At 32.9% G+C, this 24,728-nt stretch overlaps 3 protein-coding genes and 1 pseudogene across 3 annotated transcripts; 1 reads left to right on the plus strand and 3 right to left on the minus strand.

Annotated features, from left to right (window-relative positions):
- Positions 1 to 82: 82 nt before the first annotated feature.
- LOC122723966 lies at positions 83 to 6,415 on the minus strand (annotated as a pseudogene).
- Positions 6,416 to 7,608: 1,193 nt separating this feature from the next.
- LOC110618906 (receptor-like protein EIX2) lies at positions 7,609 to 14,344 on the plus strand. Its single transcript, XM_043958100.1, has 6 exons — positions 7,609 to 7,623; positions 8,692 to 8,937; positions 9,076 to 9,961; positions 12,527 to 13,548; positions 13,655 to 13,942; positions 14,321 to 14,344. Exons 1-6 carry the CDS (start codon positions 7,609 to 7,611, stop codon positions 14,342 to 14,344), a joined length of 2,481 nt encoding a protein of 826 aa, XP_043814035.1.
- Positions 14,345 to 14,371: 27 nt separating this feature from the next.
- On the minus strand, positions 14,372 to 14,791 carry LOC110618907 (acanthoscurrin-1). The gene has a single exon (XM_021762180.1). It carries the CDS (start codon positions 14,789 to 14,791, stop codon positions 14,372 to 14,374), a length of 420 nt encoding a protein of 139 aa, XP_021617872.1.
- Positions 14,792 to 17,559: 2,768 nt separating this feature from the next.
- On the minus strand, positions 17,560 to 21,072 carry LOC110619186 (MDIS1-interacting receptor like kinase 2). The gene is made up of 2 exons (XM_021762459.2): positions 18,260 to 21,072; positions 17,560 to 18,159 (listed from the first exon to the last, which is right to left on the minus strand). The coding sequence occupies exons 1-2, from the start codon at positions 20,925 to 20,927 to the stop codon at positions 17,771 to 17,773; spliced, it is 3,057 nt and encodes a 1,018-aa protein (XP_021618151.2). The 5' UTR covers positions 20,928 to 21,072; the 3' UTR covers positions 17,560 to 17,770.
- Positions 21,073 to 24,728: the final 3,656 nt, after the last annotated feature.

The following is a 24,728-nucleotide window of genomic DNA, read 5'->3' on the forward strand; positions in this document are numbered from 1 at the left end:
GTTTTAACAGTGAGATTTATTTCTTCATTACAAAATCTGGGATCTGTTTACAAGCAAGAAAAGTAACATACTTGCCCAAATTTTACAGGAATTCAAGCAACTTTGCAACAATTTTATCCACAAAACCAAAGTATATGTCCCCCCAAGATGTTCTGATTGCAAAAGTTAAATAAGGAAGCAATAACCCAGCTGCATATCCCAGCCCAATGCTCAAGTAGAACCACTTATCAATGAAGCTGTCATCCCTGTCAGAGTCTGCATTCCTTCTGCCGTCTGAGTCACCTGTCACTCCACCATCTGAACACTTCACTGTAAGGGGACCTCCACATAGACCTGGGTTCCCAGAAAAGGATGTTGCATTAAAAGTTGTCATCTGATTTGTGTAAGGGATTATACCTGACAATTTGTTGTTTGAAACGTTCAGATATGCCAAGAATGTCATTGAAGACATGCTTGGAGGAATCCCACCTGAGAAGTTGTTGTCTGAGAGATCAAGAGATAACAATTGGCGTAGTTCTGAGATGCTATTGGGAATCCTGCCACTGATATGATTTCCAGACAAGTTCAAAACCACCAAGCCAACCAATTTTGTTATTTGTTCTGGGAGCTCGCCATGTAAATTGTTTCCGGAAAGATCTATACTTGTTAGAAGGGAAAGAGTCTTGGTGTATACAAGAGGCTGGCCGTACATATTCACAGCGAAGTTTTCTTGATAGTATTGTGTCATGTAAGATCCGTAGAACAAATAGATGTTTACAGTTTGTTGTTGAGTCATGGCTTTAAGATCTCCAAAGCTGGCAGGAATTGTGCTGTTCAACTTGTTTTCTGCCAGGTCAAGAACTTGCAGGGAACTTGTTAGTAATTTGCCTTTAGTATTTGACTAAGTCTTTATAGATTTTTTTAATTTTTAATCATGATTTACTTGTTGCTTAATTATAGGAGATTAGTTTAGATTTTTTCCAGATTATTTGCAGCAGTAGTTAAGTAGTTTTTTCCTTTCCAGTTCTTTAAACCCTTTTCATATAGCTTTATATCTGTCTTTGCTACAAAGTGGTATCAGAGCAAAGAAGGATAATGAGAAAAGAAGAAAATGTGGAGGATGCTTTGAAGGCCAAGTCAGAAAGTTCAGGAGGCAAAGACAAGAAATTTATTGAAAAATATAAGAGCAGCAATGTCAACAAAGGGGCTAGTTCACCTTGTACACACTGCAAAAAGTTGAATCATCATCCAAAGAAGTGTTGGTGGAGGCCTGACATTAAGTGCAGAAAGTGTGGTATCATGGGACATATGGAGAAAGTGTGCAAATCCCAACATTCCGAAGTAGCAAAAGCTCATATAGAAGAAAATGATGAAGAACAACTCTTTGTGGCAACGTGTTTTGCAGCTAAGAACAACTAAAGTGATTCTTGGTTGATAGATAGCGGCTGCACCAATCACATGACTAACGATCCAACTCGCTTCATAGAGATCAATAAGACTTTTATCTCTAAAGTGAGAATTGGAAATGGCTAGCTTATTCCAGTCAAAGGAAAAGGCACAGTGGAAATTGAGAGCTTGACAGGTTTAAAACTTATTTCTGATGTTCTTTATGTGCCTGATATTGACCAAAATTTGTTGAGTGTTGGGCAGCTTCTTGAAAAAGGCTACAAAGTTTTTTTTGAAGATAATAAATGCTTTATTAAAGATGCAATGGGCATAAATGTGTTTAAGGTCATGATGAAGTCTAAGAGTTTTGCTTTGAATCTACTGGAAAATAGACAAGCAGCACTTGTATGTCACCTCAGCAATGCAGAGTTGTGGCACAAAAGGTTGGGACACTTTCATCATGCTGGATTACTGTCTATGCAGAAAAATGATTTTGTGAAGGGTGTCCCACCACTCGAAGAAGAGCTAGCTGATTGTGTGGCTTGTCAATATGGAAAGCAGGTCAGGAAACCATTTCCTCGAATCGTATGGAGAGCATCACACAAGCTGCAGCTGGTGCATTCAGATGTTGGGGGACCTCAGAAAACATCATCTTTAAATGGTAATCAGTATTATATTACATTTATTGATGATTCACAAGATTTTGTTGGATTTACTTCTTCAAATCCAAAGCTGAGGTTGCTAGCATATTCTGGAAGTTTAAAAATTGGGTGGAAAATCAAAGTGATTGCAGAATACGAACAATAAGATCTGACAATGGGACAGAGTACAAGAATGCAATTTTTGATAAATTTTGTGAGGATGCAGGTATTGAGCACCAACTCACAACTCCTTACACTCCCCAGCAGAATGGCGTAAGTGAGAGAAAGAACCGGAGCATCATGGAGATGGCAAGATGCATGCTGCATGAAAAAGAGTTGCCAAAAAATCTTTGGGCAGAAGCTTCAAGTACTGCAGTGTTCTTGCTGAATAGGCTCCCGACTAGAGCTATTGAAGGCAAAACACCATTTGAGGCCTGGTTTGGTTATAAGCCAGATTTACAAAATCTAAAAATTTTTGGTTGCCTATGTTTTTCTTATGTGCCACAGGTGAAGAGAGATAAACTTGATAAGAAGGCAGAACCTGGTATATTTGTCGGATACAGCAGCACTTCTAAAGCTTACAGAATTTTCCAACCTCAAAATGGGAAAATTATTGTAAGTCGTGATGTCAAATTCATGGAGGACAAGCAATGGATTTGGGATGAGACAATAAAAAGAGAATTTTCAGAATTCTCTCAAGAACTTGATGACAAGATAGATGATGTTCCTGTTCGTGGCACAAGATTATTGTCCGATATCTATGCAAGGAGTAATGTTGCTGTTTTTGAGCCTGCAGAATTCAATGAAGCAATGAAGGATGACAAATGGATAGATTCCATGAAAGATGAACTACGAATGATCGAGAAGAATGACACATGGGAGTTGGTGGACAGACCTCAAAATAGAAAGATCATTGGTGTGAAATGGGTTTATAGGACCAAACTCAATGCTGATGGTTCTGTAAACAAACATAAAGCCAGATTAGTTGCGAAAGGGTACAATCAAGTCTTCAGAGTAGATTTTTCAGAAACTTTTGCTCCGGTTGCACGTTTGGAGACTATAAGGATGTTGCTGGCTTTATCTGCACAAAAGGGTTGGAAACTTTATCAGCTGGATGTTAAGTTGGCTTTTTTAAATGGTTTTCTTCAAGAAGAAATCTATGTTGAACAGCCTGAGGGATTTCTAGTCAAGGGAAAGGAGGAGAAAGTTTACAAACTGAAGAAGGCTTTGTATGGCCTGAAACAGGCTCCCAGGGCCTGGTACAGCAGAGTTGATGTTTATCTTCAAAGTCTTGGATTTGAAAAAAGTCCAAGTGAAGCCACCTTATATGTGAAGAAATCTGATACTAACATAATTGTGATATCTATTTATGTTGACGATTTGCTTGTTGCAGGAAGCAATGAAAAATTGGTGAATGAATTTAAAGCTGATATGTTCAAAGCTTTTGAGATGACAGATCTTGGTTTATTGTCTTATTTTTTGGGCCTAGAGGTGAAAAAAAGTGATCATGAAGTCTTCATATGCCGGCAGAAGTTTGCAAAGGAAATTCTTAAAAAGTTTCACATGAAAGATTGCAAAGAAATTAGCACACCAATGAATTTGAAGGAGAAGTTCAGTAAAGAAGATGGAGCTGAAAAGGTGGATGAAGGGCTGTACAGGAGTTTGATTGGTTGCTTGATGTATCTCACAGCCACAAGACCGGACATAACCTTTGCCGTAAGTTTGCTGTCAAGATTTACGAATTGTGCCAGTAAAGTTCATTTTGTAGCTGCAAATACTAAGGCAAGGAGGAGATTGTTAGTAATTTGCCTTTAGTATTTGACTAAGTCTTTATAGATTTTTTTAATCTTTAATCATGATTTACTTGTTGCTTAATTATAGGAGATTAGTTTAGATTTTTTCCAGATTATTTGCAGCAGTAGTTAAGTAGTTTTTTCCTTATAAATATTCATCAGTAAATAAGAAGAAGTATGCTTCCAAGTCCAATATATTCCAGTTCTTTAAACCCTTTTCATATAGCTTTATATCTGTCTTTGCTACAGAACTCAAATTTGAAAGCACTGGAGGAATTTCCCCAAAAAATTTGTTTGATCTCAGGCTAAATATTCTAAGATGTGGGAAAGTCTGTCCAATCCAAGGTGGAATGTTCCCTGTAAAACCTGTTGTTCCCAAGGTCTAGAGTTTCTAGAAAAGACAAGTTCTGGAGAGTTGATGGGATTTCTCCTGAGAATCTGTTGTTGTTTAAGTGAAGTGTCTGAAGTAGATTCAGTTGTCCTAAAGATGCTAGAATCTCGCCGGACAAATTGTTTTTTTGAAGGTCTAGAACAGAGAGCAAAGAACTATTCCCTATGCTTGGAGGAATGCTTCCTGTCAAATTATTTCTCGAAAGATCAACGACCTGAAGTGATTTCATCTCTCCAATAGACACTGGGACTTCAGAAGTTATTTGATTGTTTGAAAGAGAGAGAAACACCAAATTTGGCATGATTTTACCAATGTTGTCAGGGATAGGACCAGAAAATTGGTTGTTAGAAAGATCTAGCAAGTTGATTTCAGCACTTGGAAGAGGAATGGGTCCATAGAAGAGGTTGGAACTCAAATCAAGAAGTGCAAAAGGAGCTATATTAAATGGATTTGGCAACTGACCCTCTAACTGATTAAATGAAATATTCAACACAGATAGATTGCCAGACATTTCCCAAAACCATTCTGGTATTGAACCTGAAACACTGGCATTTGGGAAATGAAGATACTTCAACTCCTTTTGAGATCTAAGCCACTCAGGAAACAAAGGACCAAGATGGCAGGAACCCAGTTCAAGATACCACAGCTGGAATGGTGGGATCCAATGAGAATTGAGATTTAAAATGAATGAATTTTCAGACAACAGCAAGAGCTGCAATTTACTTAGCCTTGAGAAATGAGTTTCAGAGATAACACCTGTTAATTCATTGATAGAAACATCAAGGGCAGACAAGTTGGAGAGTTGTCCTAAACTTTCAGGGAGACTACCATTTAGTTTATTTGCTTCGAGCCTGAGTTCAGATAGATGCTGCAAATTTCCTAAAGAAGCAGGAATGGGACCATGAAGTGAGTTCCACTGCAAATTGAGTTCTACAAGATTCGTAAGCTGGCCTAACCAGTCTGGCAAGTTACCGACCAATTGATTGTCACTAGCAATAAACTGCTGCAAACTGGGTAGAGGTCCTTTGGAGGGGCAGTTTTCTATTCCTTCAGGTATGCTTCCTGTCAGAATATTAGCTGATAAGTCAATATATTGCAGATTACAAAGTCTTCCGATCGAGCCTGGAATCCCGCCCTTGATACCACTGTGAAACAAGTTGAGGCGAGTGAGAAAAATTCATGTTCCCCAGGGAAGCAGGAAGGCTCCCATGTAACTTGTTGAGTTCAAAATCAAGAACTTCTATCTTTTTCCAGCTTCCCCCAAGCAGTAGAGAGCAGCTAGCCGTAAGGTTGTCATTGTTACCAAGATTCAATGACCGCAAATTTGTCAGTTCTCCAAAACCAAGTGGAATTCTTCCATACAAGCTGCTAGAGCTGATGTCAAGGGATACAAGGCTGCTAATATTCACAAGCCAACTAGGTAACATGGAATTGAACTGGTTACCATGCAAGTCCAGGACAGCAAGTGATGTAAAGTTAACAAAAGTAAGAGTAGAAGTGAAAGTTGATAAACCACAAGAAGATAAATGCAACTCAGTTAAATGAGGAAGCTTATGGAATGCTTCAATCCATCTTAGTCCTACCATTGAAAGGTTTGATCCAGTCATTTCCAAATATTTCAACGAGACAAGGCCGGTCACCCATTCGAAGTTATTGACAGATAGATAATAAGGAAAGCTGGGGGAGAGATCAAGGTATTGCAGCCTAGAGAGATTTCCAAGATTTGGAGGGACTGCACCTCTGAAGCCAGCATTTGACAGGTTTAGATATTGTAAATTCTCCAGAGAGGATAAGAAATCAGGAATTGTGCCATTGAAAGTGTTGAAGCTCAAGTCCAAATATCTCAAGGACTTGAGTTTTGTCAGTGAAGGTCTTATCTCTCCACTCAAGTTCCAATTTCCATACCTGCCAGAAGCATCATAACCTGATGGATATTGGTTGTGGAGATCAACAGTAACAACAGCTCCAGTATTGTTATCGCATGTTATACCCCACCATTGACAGCAGTTGCTTCCTCTCCATGAGGAGATCCGACCCTCAGATTCTTCAAGACCCTTTTTGAAGTCAATAAGAGCTTCTCTGTCAGATTCATTGCAGTCCACCATTTGAGCTTTTCCATTGAGAGCAAATTCTCCTATTATCAAACAGATAACAGGCAATACAATATGAAGTTGTGAAATTGTCTCCATAACTATGCATAAGATTTTTGAAGTATTGTAATGACTATAGAGTACAAACAATGTTATTCCAATATATATATAGGTTATTTTGAATCAAGAATTGCAAGGAGATCCCATTTTCCTCAGCAAAAGTAAAGAGTCAGCTTTTACTGATAAAATAATCACACATTGTTTTCACTAATCAGAACAGTGTTCTTATGTGCAGTGCTGGACTTTGAGTACCCTTAGCAGGCAGAATGAAAAGGGGAAACTAATAAAATAACAAGACCTAAAAGTGAGTACCCTTAGCGGCACGTTGGGTGAGCATTCGATTGGTTCAATTTAAAACCGAATCGAACTGAATAAAAAGAAAACTGAAATTTAGAATTTATAAAAACTAAACCGAACAGATTTTGGACAGAAATTAATTTGAATTGAACTGGTCTGACTCGGTTCGATTTAATTGATTGAACTTTTTATTTTTTCCACATTATTTTTAGTATTTTAATATTTCTCTATATTATTAAAAATAATAAACTATTGCCACTCATCGATTCAATTTTATTAATTTTTTTCTGACTAAAACTGAATCGAATAGAAATAATTAAAATTGTTTAAAATAAAAATAGCACCGAAAAGAATAAAAAATTGAACCGAATTTTCAAATTAATTCTGTTCGATTAATTTTTTTCAATTTGAACCAAATGCTATTCACCCGTAATTGCAGGTCGAGTCAACATGTAGTGCTACTATGTTAGGTGAGACTTTATTTTCATTGTTGTGAACAAACATATTGTAAAAAAAGATCTCACTCACCTCAACATATTTGATATTTCCAGGTTCTTTCTTTGATTTAAAAAGCATATCATGCTTACCACCTTTTGTTTATTGAAAGGAAGAGCATTAGGTTAATATTCATCAATAATTTTTCTTTCATAACCTTGTCAACTCTGCCATTATGTATTTGGCTTTTTTGACTCTACATATCTCATCATACCAAAGCTTGGACTCTAATAACTAAAATAACATTATTGCTGTTGATCTTTAAACAAGTAAAAAAATGAAATATTTACTAGGAAAGAACAAAAATCAAACCTTGATTAATAAAATGAGACAAATTTTTAATGCAACTTTGAAAAATTACTTATTAGGAGGCAACATGAAAGAAAATGTCTTGAAAGTGAGATCAATGACAAATTCAGCCAACTTTTTTATATATATTCAGTTTCTTGGATTGGAGTCATGACATTTATTAACAAATGGCACTGTCATCTGTAGGTTATGTGTCACTATAGTTGATTTTGTCAACAGGCTGGAGTTGCCTATGTCGAGTGTTCTTGAAATTAGCATTGAAATGAGAATGATTTGGTATTTTTCTTCTTTAATAGAAATTGATAATTTGATTCCTATAAATAAAATAAATATTTGTTAGGATAAAATTTTTATTAATGACATTTTAATCTTAATAAATTATGCCGTTATCAGCAAAATATTTTAAAAAAAATACTAAATGATATAGAAGGTGACATTCTCCTGCGATTAGGACTGTATGACTGTATGAGTGTGACACAATTACGGGAGATTCAATATAGAAAGATTTTGATATCATATTAAATTTGGATTAAGTTTAACTCACCTAACTTAGGGATGAATATTTAAAACTCTTATAAAGAGGATGTTATCATATCTTAAATTAATATAAAATTCAACAGTTTGATGCGTTTTCGAGTAGATTGATTTACTTCAAAAATCTTGTTGAGCTCAATCATGCAGACGTCTAACGATTTTCAGACTAGAAGAAAACAAACTAAATGGAACTCATCCAGACAATTTGGGACAAATCTCAATGTTGTCAATCCTCGATGTTTCTTTCAATCATTTGACTGGAAAGCTTCCTGAAAGTTGAGGCAAATTTTCTTTGTTGAAAAACCTAGATGTCTCTTCCAATCGGCTGGATGGTGTTCTCTCTAAATCCCACTTTTCAAAGGGCTTTTTGGCACAGGGGCCAGCAGTGGCAAGGTGATCGCGGCATACATCATTAAAAAAAAAAAAATAAATTAAGAACAATGGGATTTGGAACTTAATCTAGACCTCTAGTTGATTTCGATATGATTTTAATTGGAATTTAAGTGAACAGAACAAATTCAATGCTAAATTATCAGAAATGAGAGATCAGCTGATGAGTCTCTGATGATTAGATCAATGTAAACTCACCCTTCTTTTAATGTATATGGATACTATATGTTGTGGGTCAATGCAAAAATAAGACTCACAATAGTTCAATGGAAACATCATCTCTTCTTCACACATTTGTTACAGTCATCTGTTTGATGACAGGATAGCTTGCCGATTATGGCAATGCCCAGTTAGTGAATTGCAAAGCATCTGACAGAGAAACTCTTATTGACTTCAAAAACGGACTCGTGGATCCAAAGAACCTGCTCTCATCATGGGAAGGGAGCAATTGCTGTCAGTGGTGGGGAGTAGGTTGCAACAATTGGACAGGAGATGTTATTGTTGTTGATATCCACAACCCAGATAAAGTTCCAGAAAGCTGTGGGTTGCGTGGGGAAATTAGATCATCATTAGTTTCTTAACTTTACTAATTTTAGTTCACTTGCTGTGTTAGACCTTAGTCATAACATCTTTCACTCATTCCCTCAATGGCTTGTGAACGTCACCAGCCTCATGTACATTGATCTCAGCTTTAACTCCATTTGGGATAGCATTCCAGTTCGTTTTACCAAGCTGCCAAATCTGCGGTTCTTGAATCTCATGGGCAACGGTCTCATGGCCAGCACCTATCAATTGTTCGAGGAGAGTTGGAGCAAAATAGAAATTCAATTGGGATTGATTTTTTGCAGGGTAAGCTACCACCTTCTATTGGAAACGTGACATCTCTCACTCATCTTGCTTTGCCAGGCAGTAGCATAGAGGGCAACATTCCGAACTCAATTTTCAAGCTTTGCAGTCTGGAACATCTTGATTTATCATATAATAATCTAACAGGAAGTTTACCTGAACACCTTGAAGGGACAAAGTCTTGTCTTTATGAAAGTCCATTGCCTCATTTGCAGAACTTGCTGTTAATCAGAACTCGTTTGGTTGGTATATTGCCAAACTGGTTGGGTCAACTTCAAAATCTTGTTCAACTAAATTTGGATTCCAATTTCTTCCATGGTTCTGTCCCTGCTGCTTTTGGGACATTGAGACATTTAGCTGTCCTGATACTTAAACAGAATGAACTGAATGGAACTCTTCCAAATAACTTGGGGCAGATCTCAAACTTGTCCATCCTAGATGTCTCTTCCAATCGTTTGACTGGAACACTCCCTGATAGTTTGGGCAAGCTTTCTGAATTGTCATTCCTAGATGTTTCTTCCAATTGTCTCACTGGTATTGTCTCTGAATCTCATTTTGCAAAGCTAACAAAAATCAAAGTCCTAAGCTTTTCTTGGAATTCTTTCATTTTCAAAATTAGTCCTAATTGGGATCCACCATTTCAAGTTGAGTCCCTCATGCTGTCTTCATGTCATTTAGGTTCATTTCCAGGATGGCTTAAATCACAAAGGCATCTTCTTGATCTGGATTTATCAAATGCTAATATGTCATGTAACACCCCTTACCCTATCAAAGAGTAGATAGAGCAAGGAATGTCACAAACTATACCTTTTTAGATATATCAGGACTAAACAATTTCTTTTATCTGTAAATACCACGTTTTTAGGTAATGCATGTAACTTTCATCAATAAATGTGAGATTTCTAAACCAAAATTTTTCGGCAGAATTTCCTCTGTTTCATTAGCACTTTAACCTGTAATACATATGAACATCACACTTATAATTACACTAACAACTGTCATTTGATATCTTACTATTTTTTATTACATAATCTTTACAACTCACTCTATTTAATATGTACATGCCAAAATAAAACTGTACTATGACTCAGAGACTCAAAAGAACCAGCTATGATAATGGCCTTGATATCTGATGTAGACCTTTGATGAACTTCGCGTGCCTACTTTATCTACAACCTGCGTGAGGTAAAAACCAACACGCTGAGCTAAGGCTCAGTGGGTGATAACAACAAATAACAAAATAGCGTAAACAAGTTCACATTTACAGATAAACAGAATAAAAACATCTTCTTTTTCCTTTATTGCACATTTTCTATTCATAGCAAATCACCACAGCTTAGTGCATGTAATAGATGCAAACATATTAACACTCACTAATAAGTTCACAAAATCAAGTATCAATCTTAACTAAGATCTTAGCCCTTATAAACACATAGTAGGATCGACTAGGTAGATAAGGAGTTATAACGGTAGGCACAGGGTGCCGAACGGTAGGCTCAGAGGCCAAATCTGTGATAGCAGAGCTCTGTGGCCATGCTTATGAGGTACCAGATATGTAACCTCAAATATAGATCATGTATCGGTAGCAGTACTGCGAACTCTGTATGTTTATATGGCATGCCATACCCTTATACTAACCTCGACTCCTATTACGTTTACCAGGGCCAAGCACTATTATATCATATGCCAAGATTTACAATATGGAAAACTCATGGCAAATAGTGCAAAACTTTATTGACTTAGCATTTTAATGTAGAAAACTACATTCTGCCATATATTGCATCAACTTTTCAAGTAGTTTAGAGTTATAATTTAACTTCAGTTTCTTCAGAAGAAATGTACATTTATGTCTTATCTTTCCAACAAGGTATGATTCATGCAATTCTGATCATCCTAACTTAAGTTATGAATTTTTCTTTACAAGCTGCTCAATCAGGTCTTAATCAGTCCAGTATTAGTACCTGTTTATAGTATCACAAAAATTATCAGATTCATACATTTCCATACAAATTAAAGCTTAAGTGTCTTCTACAAAGTTTTAGGTATACTTCTTAGGATTCATTTGGCACTGGTATTAACAAATTTTTCTGAGTACATAATTAGTTATAGTATAATCAATACACACTGTTCCGGATGCACTAACTCTGTATCCAATTTAGGTTCACTTCAAATTTTCATCATCTTACCTACAGATTCAGAATTTGGTCAATTCATGAAAGTTTTAGCTCTTTGTCTTATCTTTCATTTGGTATATCTTAGGCTTAATTTCAATAACCACACAATAAGTTATAAGAAAATCAACACAAGCTGTCCTGTTACAACCTATTCTGCTAGATTTGCACTTTTAGATCTCATGTTAACTTTCTTTACTCTAAGCCTTTCAAACATCATTTTAACACTCATATAACATATTTATACAATCAAAACAACATTTTCAGCAAGTAAAATCAACCCCTAATTTCACTTATTATGGCAGAATCAAAGGAAAACAGAAAAATCATACAAACACCAAACCTTTCTTGGATTCCTTCTTTCTTTTTCTCTTCTAATCTCTAGCTATCTCCTTTCCCTTTGATGTTCCTTCACCTAGGTCAATTTATATCTTAGAGAAGGATTGAATAAACTATAAATTAAAGCTCTATAATGAAAATTCATGCATGAAGAAATGAGAAGATGTTATTTCCTTCACCTTTCTAAGCTTACCTTGAATTTTCAAGCTTGGTGAGGTTTGGCTTGGCTTTGGTGGAAGGAAGACAAAACAAAGCTTTGGTTTTTTTCAATGGGTGAGCTACGGCAATGGTGGAGGAAGAAAGAAGAAAATCCCTTTTTCTTTTTTTAATTTTCTTTTTCATTTCTCCTTTCCTTAGTTAGGTGACACATGGAAAGTAAAATTTGACTTTTATGTTTTAACTTTCCATATTTACACTTTAACCCACTAAACTTTTTACCATGTTTCAATTTAGTTTTTTAAACTTTCACTAATCATAGATTGACCTACTAAAATATGCTTTTAGCCTTTAAAAGTCCTTTTCATTTAAGCAAGCATGACGAATATAAACAAGCACCTCAAGCAAGCACGTCGGAAAACCCTAAGCACCTTTCGAAAGTGACTCGTTCCCGACTCGCTAATCACACTGTCTGCTTTATTTCTGAATACGTCTGTTTCTTTATTTGAGTTTTCTATGATTCAGTTATTAGCAGTTTAGAGTTATGCTAGCACATTCCCTAAGGCCACTTACTCTAGTAGTGAAATAGCCTAGCCCTACCTAGTGATGTCACTGCTCTAGCTATGTGTTTGAAGATGTTACATGTCAGGCCCTATACCCAGTTGGTTTTGGGATATTTCTGGCAACCTCTCTTTGTTAAACTTTTCTTCCAATTCATTATGGGGTCAGTTACCAAATAAATTCAAAGTACATTTTAATGCATTCACTGATTTGAGTTTCAATCTCCTTGAAGGGCCAATTCCTCTTCCAACTAACCAAATTATAATTTTAAATCTTTCTCATAACAATTTTTCTGGCCCTATCCCAGAAAATATTGGTGACTTGTCATTCCTTAGCTTCTTTTCTCTTGCAAATAACCAAATTTCTGGTGAAATCCCAACATCTATAGGGGAACTGCAGGTAGCAAGTGTCATTGACCTTTCAAGGAACACTTTAACAGGAAGCATTCCTAAGAGTATAGGCAATTGCCTTTACCTGGAGGTCCTTGATCTTCAGAACAACAATTTATCAGGAAAAATTCCAAGGTCTTTGGGTCAGTTATCTGATCTTCAAACATTGCATCTGAGGGACAACATGATCACAGGAAAACTCCCTTCGTCTTTCAAAGGTTTGTGGAGTTTGGAAACTCTGGACCTTGGATACAATAGATTAATAGTCAAAATCCCACAATGGCCTGGAGATGTTTTTCCATATCTAAAAGTTCTTAGCTTGAGATCCAATGCCTTTTCAGGAAAAATTCCTTCTGCACTTTTGAATTTGACTTCTTTGAAAATCCTGGATCTAGCAGAAAATCAGCTGAGTGGAAGCATTCCTCCAGGAATGAGTAATCTCAAAGCCATGACTCAAGAACAAAATATTAAGCAGGATTTAATTTATGGGTGGGTGGCTGGTGTCTATTATGAAGAAAATGTAATTGTGAATACGAAAGGCCAGTCTTTAGAATACACAAGGACTCTTTCCTTTCTAACTTGCATAGACCTTTCAGGAAACAATTTTCATGGGGAGTTCCCACATGAAGTAACAAAATTGGCAGGATTGGTGGTTTTGAACTTGTCAAGGAATGAAATCAGTGGTCAAATCCCCCAGAGCATTTCAGAACTGCATCAGTTGGCATCACTTGATCTATCATGTAATAGGTTTTCTGGTCCAATTCCTTCAAGCATCATCTCAATGTCCTTTCTGGAATTCTTGAACATGTCATAAAATAATTTCTCAGGAAGAATCCCTTATGCAGGACAAATGTCAACTTTTGAGGCGTCTTCTTTTGCTGGAAATCCTGGATGGTGCTCCTCTTGCTGTTGAATGTTCTGATTCTGGTCCACCTATTCCAGGAATCAATGGTCAGATTGATAATGGCGATGGTTACATTGTTGATAAGTTGCTTTACCTTGCCATTGGGCTGGGATTTGCAGCTGGTGTGCTGATTCCTTATCTGCTTATGGCATTTAAAAGGACTTGGAGCTACATGTACTTTGATTTTGTGGATAAAGTTGCTGATGCATTAGTATATTTGGGTTGCAAAATTTATATAAAATATTATATATTAATATAAATAAATATGTATAAGAAACTATAATATAAAATATATAATAAATTTTATATAAAATCTCTGAGTATTCATGTAAATTCAATTCAGATAAATATTTTTTATTAATAATGTTGTTTAGATATACAAAAGCAATTGGTAAAATTGGCTTGTATGTATTGACATTTCATTTCTTTTCTCTAAATTACAACAGCAAAGAAGCAAATACCCAAGAGATTCATCATCATATTTTAGCACTCACACGGTATTAGCCGTATTTAAATAAATAAATTTGAGAAATTTCAAATTCGTATTTAATTCCCAATTTCAAAAAAAAAATTTATTCACTTGTTTTAGGAAATAATTGACAATCCAAAATAAGAATGCACAGCTGACAGTATGCAACCTTTACACCATCAAGAAAATTACTAGCATTAGAGGTAGCCCTGCAATGAACCCATTTTTGGAAGCTGGTCCACATGTCACGGAGGCTGAGCTTGCGTGCTGACCTCTGTTCACACTCGTACCACCACCTCCAGCCGCAGTAGCACCACCTGTTCCTACTATAACACCACCACCACCTACAATTCCTCTGCCTCTAGTTCCACTACCTACACCTCTGTTCCCACTTCCACTTTTCCCACCGCTACTGCCACCACCTTTCGCACCCCCACCTGCACTACCTCTACCACCGCCGCCGCCGCCACCCCTTCCACCACCTCCGCCGCCGCCAATTCGAGCATCTGCTGAAGTTACCATCAAAGCAATAAGCGCGACCACGAGAACTATCATTGCAATGTTTGTGCCTGAGAGCTTCTTCATCTTCATCTTCGTATTTGGATACAAAAACGCAGAAAATCAAGAACCCAGAAACCGAGACACAACTGTTGATGAAGAACAGATTTTTGTTTTTGAATAATTGAAGAAGAAGACGACAATGATCTCCGGGGTGGAACTAAGATGGTTTATATAAGAGATGAAAGAGAATTAAAAAGCTGATCAAAAGCGAAACCAAATCAAAGTCAAGAATCGAGCGTGTCAGAGAAACAGAGTAATCTTCCAAGAAACAGAGAAAGAAGCAGTGGATGTGTAGATGGTGTCCTGCAAGATAAGGAGGAGTTTTGAACCACACCAACAATCATTAGGTTTAGAAATTGGATTATTGACTTTTTTGCAATTTTCAAATCTGTTCTACTCCATTAATGACTTTCTTCTTTGGTGTGTTTTATTTTTTCGGTCTACACGTACTCTAACCTCCTCCGTGTCATCCGAAATCATTTTTTTTAAAAAATATTTTTCCTTTTTTGGATACATTCTGATTTAAATTTTATTAATTTTTTAAGTATATTCATTATAAATATGTTAAATTTATTAAATATTAAAAAAATATATTAAAATTTTCTTAAAAATTAAATAAAATTATAATAATTAATTTATATATTATTATAATTTAAAATAAATAAATAATAAATTTAAAATAACAAAAAATTAGAAAATAAAAAAATATTATACTAAATATATTAAATTTTAATTTCTTAAATTTTTTTGTTTTTATTTTATTATACTAAATATATTTTAATACTAAATTAAATATCATTAAAAATTTTTTAAAAAATACCATTAATCTTATTTTGTTATATACTAATATATCTTAAATAATAGAAATTTTTTCACGTAAATTAGTAAAAAAATAATTAATATAATTAAAAATAATAAAAATAATATATTTTCCTTTTCATACTATACTTCACTTGTATTATTTCATTAATTTTATTTTTTATATTAAAAAACATCTTATAATTTAGAATGAATAAAATAGAAAAATATTTATTTTAATAAAAAGAGTATTTTCTTTTAGTGTTTGACACTAAAAAACTTTATTAATAAAAAATTATAAAAAAAAAGCCAGGTAAGTTTGATTTAAAACCAAACCGAATTGAATAAATTGAAAATTGAAATTTTAGTATTTATGAAAATTGAATAGATTTGATTTTGATCAGAAATCGAATCGAATTGAATCGATCTGATTCGATTTGATTCAATTCGATTTGATCGATTTGAATTTTTAATAAATTTATTATTTTTTAGACTTTAATTTTTAGTATTTTAAAATTTAATTGAAATATTTAATCTTAATATAATGTAATCTCTTTATATTATTATCACTAATCGATTCGGTTCGATTTTTAAAATTTTTTTTCTAATTAAAATCGAACCGAATCGAAATAATCAAAATTTTTAAAATTAAAAACGGAATAAAATCAAAATAAATAAAAAAATTAAACTGAATTTTCAAATTAATTCGATTTGGTTAATTTTTTCGATTTAAACCTACTGTTGACCCTAATCGATGTGTCATCTTGTACTAATTGAATAGCACTATTTGGAGCTATTTTAATTAAATTAAATTGTATGTATTATCATCTCATGGCTACTATATTAGTTTTAATTAATTATTTATAATTATTTTTATTTAATTAAAAATAAAAATACACAATTTAAATTATTATTACTAATATTTATTCATAATAATATTTTAAATTACTATTATAAATATAAATTTAATATATTTATATTATAAAAAATTACTTTTTATATTTATCATAAATTTTCAATAAATATTTAATTATTTTTTATATTTAAAAATAATATATCAAGACATATACTAAAAATTTTTTAAATTTGTAAAAATATTTGTTTTCACATATAAAAATAACTTTTAAAAAATCTTGTAAAAGCATAATTTTCGGTAATTTAAAAATGATATAAAATAGTATAAATATATTATTATATTATAATAATAATAATTATTGAAAAAAATTATAAACATATAGGCTTGCAGTCATTTGGGGGATGATAGAGTCTCTGCCGGTCCTATTTTCATTTGAAGCTAAAAAATCAATGGAATTGGATTAATTTAAAATTTTAATTTAATTTTTTATTTATTTTAATATGATTTAATTTTTAAAAAAGAAATTAAATTTAAGTGATTAAATTGAAAATATGTTAAAATTAGAAAACTAATAAATTATCCTCAATTTATCGGTTTGGTTCTTACCAAATCCCAGCAATTCCAAAACCCTTCCAAGGAAATCATAACCCTGTCCCTCGAAATGGCCTCAAGAATTCGTAAAAACAAGAAAAAAAAAAAAAAAAAAAAAAAAAAAAAAAAAAGATGGCCTCAAGAATCCAACTCTTATGCCTAAATGCCCTTTCTCAACTCCTAAAATCCCAACCCTATCTCTTTCCAACTGCGACCCATTTCACCTACACAATCAAAACCCAAATCCCATGCACCAGTACCAGCATCAGCGATGTTGATCTTGCATCAGATTGGCTAAAGAAGTTGCAAAGGTAAACACCCATTTGGCGCAAAGAGAAGAGGCCATGAAGAAGAGCAAAGAATTACTATTCACTGAGCTCTGCCAGCATTTGGCTATGGCGAGGGAGGAATTGAGAAGACAACGGAGCAAACTGCATCAAGAGGAGAAGTGGGTTTTGATAAAGGGTTTTGTTAATGAGTGGGGTTTCAATTTTCACCCCTTGTCTGCTAGGTCTGTTAAAGAAATAATCGAAGAGAAGCCTTCTTCGTGATCGAAGTTTCCTAACTCTGACAAAAAAAAAAGTCTCCTCTGTTTCTTGATTTGAGGAGAATAATGGGGTTTTCTCAAAATAAGTGAACTTTTCTGTTTTGTCTATAGATTGAGTCCTTAAGACAAATCAAAGAATGAGAACTTGGAGATATAACCATAGCAAATTAGCTTAGATAAATTCTTCTAAAGGATATATTGGCCATTGACACTTCCCCTAAACCAATATATCTCCCAACTGCATTGCATAGAATGTCTTTGTTAATGGAAGCCATTTAGTTTCCAACTCCAAACAAACTTGTCGTATGGTTGGCCGACATTGGGGATTGATATTCAAGCATGCACATGCAAGTTTTGAAATATATATTACTTCCTTAGCAACTTTGGCTTCTGGAGGTGGAAGGCGTTGGTCGATTACATCCTTCACAAGCGTATATTGATCCACCGGTAAGGATGATGAAGATGAAGATGAAGATGATGGCGATGGTGATGTTGAAAGAAATAGAAGGAGATCTCTCGGATGTTTTCCCATTATAATTTCTAACGTTACCATTCCAAAGCTATAGATATCGCACTTTTCGTTCACTTTCATTGTGTAAGCTAACTCTGCAAAAAATAAAAACATTGTCAACATTGATGCTGCCTGTTGATTAGGATTGCAGGGTCAAAACTACTAAATTTATAGTAATTGAAGTAAGATATGCACCTGGAGCAGTGTAGCCAAATGTTCCAGCATGTGATAAACAGTTGGAAGAGCCAGGCATTAAGAGCCTAGCTGTCCCAAAATCAGAGATATGAGCTTCAGAATCTGAATCCAAAAGAACGTTGTTGATTGAAATATCTCCATGAATAATTGGAGGAAAGCAATGATCATGCAAATAGGACAATGCATTAACCATTCCTTTAATAACATTCACTCTCTTGACCCAATCCAATTCTCTTGCTTCTTCTTCATTGTTTAAAATCATTCTGAGACTTCCTCTTTCCATGAATTCATAAACCAGAAATGAATGTTTAGGATGCGAACAAAAACCATATAACTTCACTATGTTTCGATGGCGAATATTCGTCAGCACATCAATCTCGTTTCTAAATGCTTTTAAATTATCTATCTCTGCACAATCTTGTGATTGATGGAATTTCTTCACAGCAACTATCTGACTTGTTGGCAGCACAGCTTTGTAAACAACTCCTTGTCCTCCTACCCCAATGCAATATTTTGAGTTGAAATCCTCCAAAGCCTCAATTATGTTTTCATATTGCATTCCGTGATCTTGGCTCCATATTGAACAGACATTTTCTTGCCTTGTTCCGGCCGAGTCGGCCTTCTTATTTCTAGCTCTGCAGATAAAGAAACTTCCAAGCATTACAGCAGCCAGAAACAAAATGCCCACAAGAGGAAAGACAATCAAGTACACAACTTTTTTGCCTTGTTTCCGAGTCTTTTTGCGGTTAAGGACATGGACAGCACAAGCCTTCAGACCAGTGGAATTGCCACATAAATTCGAGTTGTTTCGCAACGCAGCGAATGGGGCGTTGCGAAAGGCTTTAACATCAGGGACAGGACCCTCTAACTCATTGTAAGATACATCCACCATTGTCAAGCTTAACAAATTATCAAAAGTAGTAGGAATGGAACCTGACAGCTTATTGTGCGAGAGATTCAACATCTCCAGTCTTTGCAGCCTCCCCAACTCTTGTGGTATCTTCTCTATCAGCAGATTTTCACTGAAATCAAGGCTTTCAAGAGAGTTTAGATTGCCAATCTCCAGAGGAATACTCTCAGTAAATTTGTTCATGCTAAGATTCAAGAACAACAGATTTGAGCATTCTCCAAGCCGTTCAGGAATTGCTCCACTTAAATTGTTTACTGCCAAGTTAAGACCTTGAAGATCAGATAACCTTCCTATTTCTGGAGGAATGCTGCCGGAGATAAAGTTATTGTCAAGAGCAAGATTGATAAGCATCAACTTTAACAACTCTTCAGGAATTTTTCCAACTAGGTGATTGGAAGATAGATCAACTGAACGCAATTGAGTTGCATTTCCAAGCTCAGATGGTATTTCACCAGAGAGATTATTCTTTGAGATTTTCAGGGTTGTCAAATTCTGGAAAAGGCTCCAATTCCATGAGAGCTCGCCATAGAATTTGTTTTCACTCAAATCTATGTAGTACAAATTTGGGTTTACGCCAAAAACTTGGGATATATTTCCTGTAAGCTGGTTCCTCTCAAGCCTAACTCTCACTAAGCTACTACAGTTTCTCAAGCTTTTGGGGATAGGACCTGTAAAATCATTGTCAAAAGCTCCGAAATAAAAAAGAAATCCACCAGCACAGATGTCTTGCGGAAAATGGCCACTTAATCTATTGGAAAATACTACAAAAGCTCGCAAAGAAGTCATATTGTTCATCCCCGAGGGCAGAGTTCCAGAAAGTTTGTTGACATCAAGGTAAAGAGAAAACAGGCTTGTCAAGTTTCCGACAGAAGTTGGGATAATACCAGAAAGGTTGTTGTCTGATAATCCAAGGTGAGAAAGAGATGTCAGCTTTCCAACTTCTTGAGGTATAGAACCTGAAAGCTGATTCCTACCAAGACGAAGGATTACCAACTTTGTCAAGTTTCCTATAGAACTTGGGATTGGACCAGTCAGAAAATTTTCAGACAATTCCAGGCTTGTAAGAGATCTCAACATTCCAATTTCTTGAGGTATAGAACCTGAAAGCTGATTCCTACCAAGACGAAGGATTACCAACTTTGTCAAGTTTCCTATAGAACTTGGGATTGGACCAGTCAGAAAATTTTCAGACAATTCCAGGCTTGTAAGAGATCTCAACATTCCAATTTCTTGAGGTATAGAGCCAGTGATACTGTTAAAAGACAAGTCAAGGAACTTGAGCTTAGAAAGATACCCAATTTGTGAAGGGATAATCCCATGTAAGGAATTGTTGCTAAGGTTGAGATCGATGAGATTGGTTAAGGACAAGAAGGTGATGATGAGACTCTCAAGTCTTGCTTTCAGACCAGAATTAATAAGACTTACGTTAGTGACACTTCCAGCCTTGTTGCAGTGGATTCCAGACCAATTGCAAGGGCTTGCTCCAGCAATCCAGGAGAACAGGAGAGCTTGGCTTTCATTGTCAATACTGGCTTTCCATCTTAGAAGAGCCTCTGCTTCCTTTGTCACTGATGCCACTTTGTTTTTACCAGCTGCAAATGGAGTTGCAAAACCAGCTAGTGCAAGAGCTTGTGAAGAAATTATCAAAATGGGAACAAAGCAGCATGTAATGAAGCATAAGGACGCCATGGATACACTTATCAAGAAACCTGAAGGAAGTATTTGTTCTGGGACTTGGGTATCTTGGTGAATCCACATTTGTAGCAAGAGTAATACAATTTTTAGAACAATACCTTGTACTGCTCGTGCTCATGTTTCTTTGACTATGGCGGCTTTCGTAGCGTCTATGCTGTCGTAAGTCACAAGTAAGTGATCTGTCTACATCGGACTAGGAACACTCTGATTTCTCCTCAACTACTTTAAACTTTTTCTTTGAAAAATTTTTATAATTATTGTAATTTTCTTTCAATATTTTCATATTGTTTTCTTATTTTTTTCATTATTTTCATTTTTTTATTATTTTCTTGCATTATCCATAATTTTTTTTCCATTTTATATTATTTTTCCTGTTCATCAGTTTGACATTTTCTTTCTATCTATTATTTTTCATCTTTTTTCTATCATTTCTTTCTTTTCCATCATTTTTTTTCTTTTTCTCATATTTCTAACTTTTTCTTATTAAATTATTTTTTTCTAATCTCTTTTATTTTATTTATTCAAAAAACAACTTAAAAATTATATTCGAACTCAGTTTATTTAAAAAATAAATTAAGTCAAATCAAATTTTTATTCTGTCAAATTTCAAATAATTTAGCTGATTTATTTACAGTCCTATTAATAATTTAATTATCATTAATTTCACAAATTATCAAAACTATCATATTTAACTATGATGATTTTCATAAATTAATAATTGGAGGACCATTTTAGTAAATTGCATTATTTTAATGTAAAATATATATTATAATAATTATAAAATAAGTTTAATTAAATTTTAAGGTTCAAAATATTTTTAAAAATATAATTTGGAATTTTAAATAATATTATTAAATTATGTATAATAGAGAAATATTTAAAATAAAGTTTTAATAAAATAAAAAAACAGATATTAATATGTTAAAATTATATAACAGAAAAGATAAAAAAATTATATTTTTCATATAAAACACTAATAAAGAAATTTTAATTAATGAAATAAATTACTAATATTATTAATTAACAAAATTATACTTTTAAAAAGATTTGTTTAGTTACACTAATTATTATAATAAGATTAAATTTTTTAAATAAGGATATATATTAGATTATAATTTTATTATTTTAAAATAATTTTGGAGTTTATTAAGAAAATCTAAATTAATTTAAATACTATTAAATTAATTTTAAAATAAAAATTATTAAAATAACATGTTTAAATATTAGATAAATGTTAAGAAGATTATTAAAATAATAAATTTATATTTTTAAATTATAAATTAAATAAAAAGTTAAATTTAATTAATAAATATTAAAAAATAAAAATAAAAATACATAAAATCACTAATTATTTAGTGAATTAATAATTTAAAATTTATTTCAATTAAATATCTTTAATTTTTTTAATTTCTAATGACCGCTGGATTTCTTCACTCTGGTCTGGGACGATATCAGCCCATTATCTAGAGGCCCTCAAGCCTCATACATGCATCAAGTCTGGTCCACTCAGTCTGGAGACCGGACTCCCATCAATCTCCTCAATCAGGCCGGCCTAGCTCTTTGGGCCCGACGAATAAATCCTCTCTAGGTTCAGCCCATATCATATCTTCCGGTTCAGTCCGGAATCAGGAAGGAGACCTACCAATCCTTCACGTGGGACCGCCCGCATGCGCGTTCATCAGGGGCCGTTACGCATGGAACAGAAATATGATTTCCTCGTACGTCCGTATCAACGTGGCAAGGACAGGTGGCCCAGTGATAGCCAGTCTGTTATACGTCATTAGCAGACGGAAGAAACAAAAAAAAAGGGAGATACTCCCCTCTAAGTCTAAATTTTTTCTAAATTTAAAAATCTATTGTAAAACCCTATTTTCGGAATTTTAGATTATCAATTTCTATAATTTATCTATACTAAATATTGTTTGGAGAAATTTTTGTATTTGTTAAATTAGTTTTAAGAATTAATTAAGAAAATAATAAGATATATAAATTTATTAATGTTTAAAAACTTTAAATTAAATAGATTATTCTTCAATTTAAATTTAAAATTTATTATATTGTAAAAAAAATTAATAATATATTATTAATTATAAAAATAAATTTTTACTATTGAAATTTATCAATTATTTTTATTATAATTGATTAAAAAATAAAAATAAATTTATTATAATTTAATATTTTAATTTAATTGAATTTTTATTTAAATCTAATTATAGAATATGATAAATTTATTAAAAGTAATCTTTATAATCTATAGATTAGATTAATCCTATTTTTATATTAGAATAACCTATGTGTATTGCATGTTTTTATATCCGTTAAAATATTTAGTTTATTTTTTAATTTTTTTATATATTATAATATTATATATATATATATATATTAAATTAATAAAAAATATTTAATCTAGTTTAATTTTATTAATTAAATTAATTATAGAGTTTATATAAATTTTAATATCTTAATTTTTTCTGTTTAAATTCTTTAATTATTTTTGTCATAATTTAAAATCTTTAAAAAATAATTATAATCGATAAGATTTTATAGAAAACTATTCGAAATATATTGTTTTAATATTTAAAAACTTTAAATTAAATATATTATTTTATATTTAAATTTAAAATTTATGTTATTTTTTATTCAAATTTAATGTTATATATATTAAAATTATATTATTAATCGCAAAAGTGTTTATATAAATTTAACATTGTTAATCGAATTTTGTAAAATAATTTAATAATTTTTTTATTTTAAATTAATTGACTCTTACGTATTTAAAAATAAATACTTATAATATTATTAAATTTAGCACTATTTATTTAAACTTTCACAATGTATAAATTGAAAGACAAATTATTTAATTAAATATTAATTTATTTTCTATAATTCTATAATATAATTAAATTTGGAAAATTTTGTTAATATCATTAAACTTTTTGAATTTGATTAGCATTCTTTATTTTCTAATATTAAAATTCAACAATTAAAAAATGAGTTGTTTTCTTAAAAAATAAATTTTCTAAAAAATATATAGGCCAAGTCTATTTTGTGAGGTAGAGCATGTGGCGTAAAGGCAATTGCGAAACCGTACAAGGAAAACGTCAAAGCCATTTTCTTTTCGTCTTCATTGCATAAACAGCAAATTCTGTCTGATTTAAAAGTTTTGTTACTTAATCTAACAATAAGACAATTTAGATCCGCACAATTGAGCTGCCATTAGAATTAAATTTAATTTTCTCTATATAAATTTCGACCGTTCTTTACGTAAATAAGACTCATTATTCATACTATTTGCGTACCTTTATTACTGTGAGAGCGTGAGATTATATCCTTCTAAATACATTAAGAATTAAGGTAAGTTTATCAATTCAATTGTGATGTTTGTCTAGTTTCTCTAATTCTTAATTATTAATATTTTTACTGTCTTTTGTGTTAGGTGTCATACAAGAGAATTTATTATTGATTTTTAGAGTTACTCCATCTTATCAAAGTTTTTGGACTTAATGTATAGGGTTCCGTGTCGGTTAATATCAAAGCTAAAAGTTAATATAAATTTTAATTTATCTTAGTTTAGAGTTTTAAATTTGAGTTTTCTTGTATTTTTTATTTCTGAAGTTTCGGTCTTATATTAGTTTAATTTGTTTAGGGTCTAAACTTGTTTGATTAGTTGTTGATTCAATTTTGGTGGTTAAATTAGTTAAGTTTTATTATTAGTTAATTCAGTAAAAAAAATAGAAAATTAAAAGAAGCAGAAAAAAGAGAAGTAAAAAGAAAAGAAAAAGAAAAAAATTAAGAAGAGAAAGAAAAAAAAAATTCTTGATGTGTCTTGGAGGAATATTTCTCCCTCTTAGATTTGTTTTTTTG

This window comes from Manihot esculenta, chromosome 7 (genome assembly GCF_001659605.2).
Source record: "Manihot esculenta cultivar AM560-2 chromosome 7, M.esculenta_v8, whole genome shotgun sequence".
NCBI classification, from domain to species: domain Eukaryota; kingdom Viridiplantae; phylum Streptophyta; class Magnoliopsida; order Malpighiales; family Euphorbiaceae; genus Manihot; species Manihot esculenta.

Coding starts and splice junctions, on each gene's coding strand:
- LOC110619186 (XM_021762459.2), bottom strand. CDS start 20,927: ATGTGGATTCACCAAGATACCCAAGTCCCAGAACAAATACTTCCTTCA. Junction 18,160..18,259: donor ATTTGGCTACACTGCTCCAG/GTGCATATCTTA, acceptor TATTTTTTGCAG/AGTTAGCTTACACAATGAAA.
- LOC110618906 (XM_043958100.1), top strand. Junction 8,938..9,075: donor GGGAAATTAGATCATCATTA/GTTTCTTAACTT, acceptor CATTTGGGATAG/CATTCCAGTTCGTTTTACCA. Junction 13,549..13,654: donor TTTCAGAACTGCATCAGTTG/GCATCACTTGAT, acceptor ATAATTTCTCAG/GAAGAATCCCTTATGCAGGA.
- LOC110618907 (XM_021762180.1), bottom strand. CDS start 14,791: ATGAAGATGAAGAAGCTCTCAGGCACAAACATTGCAATGATAGTTCTC.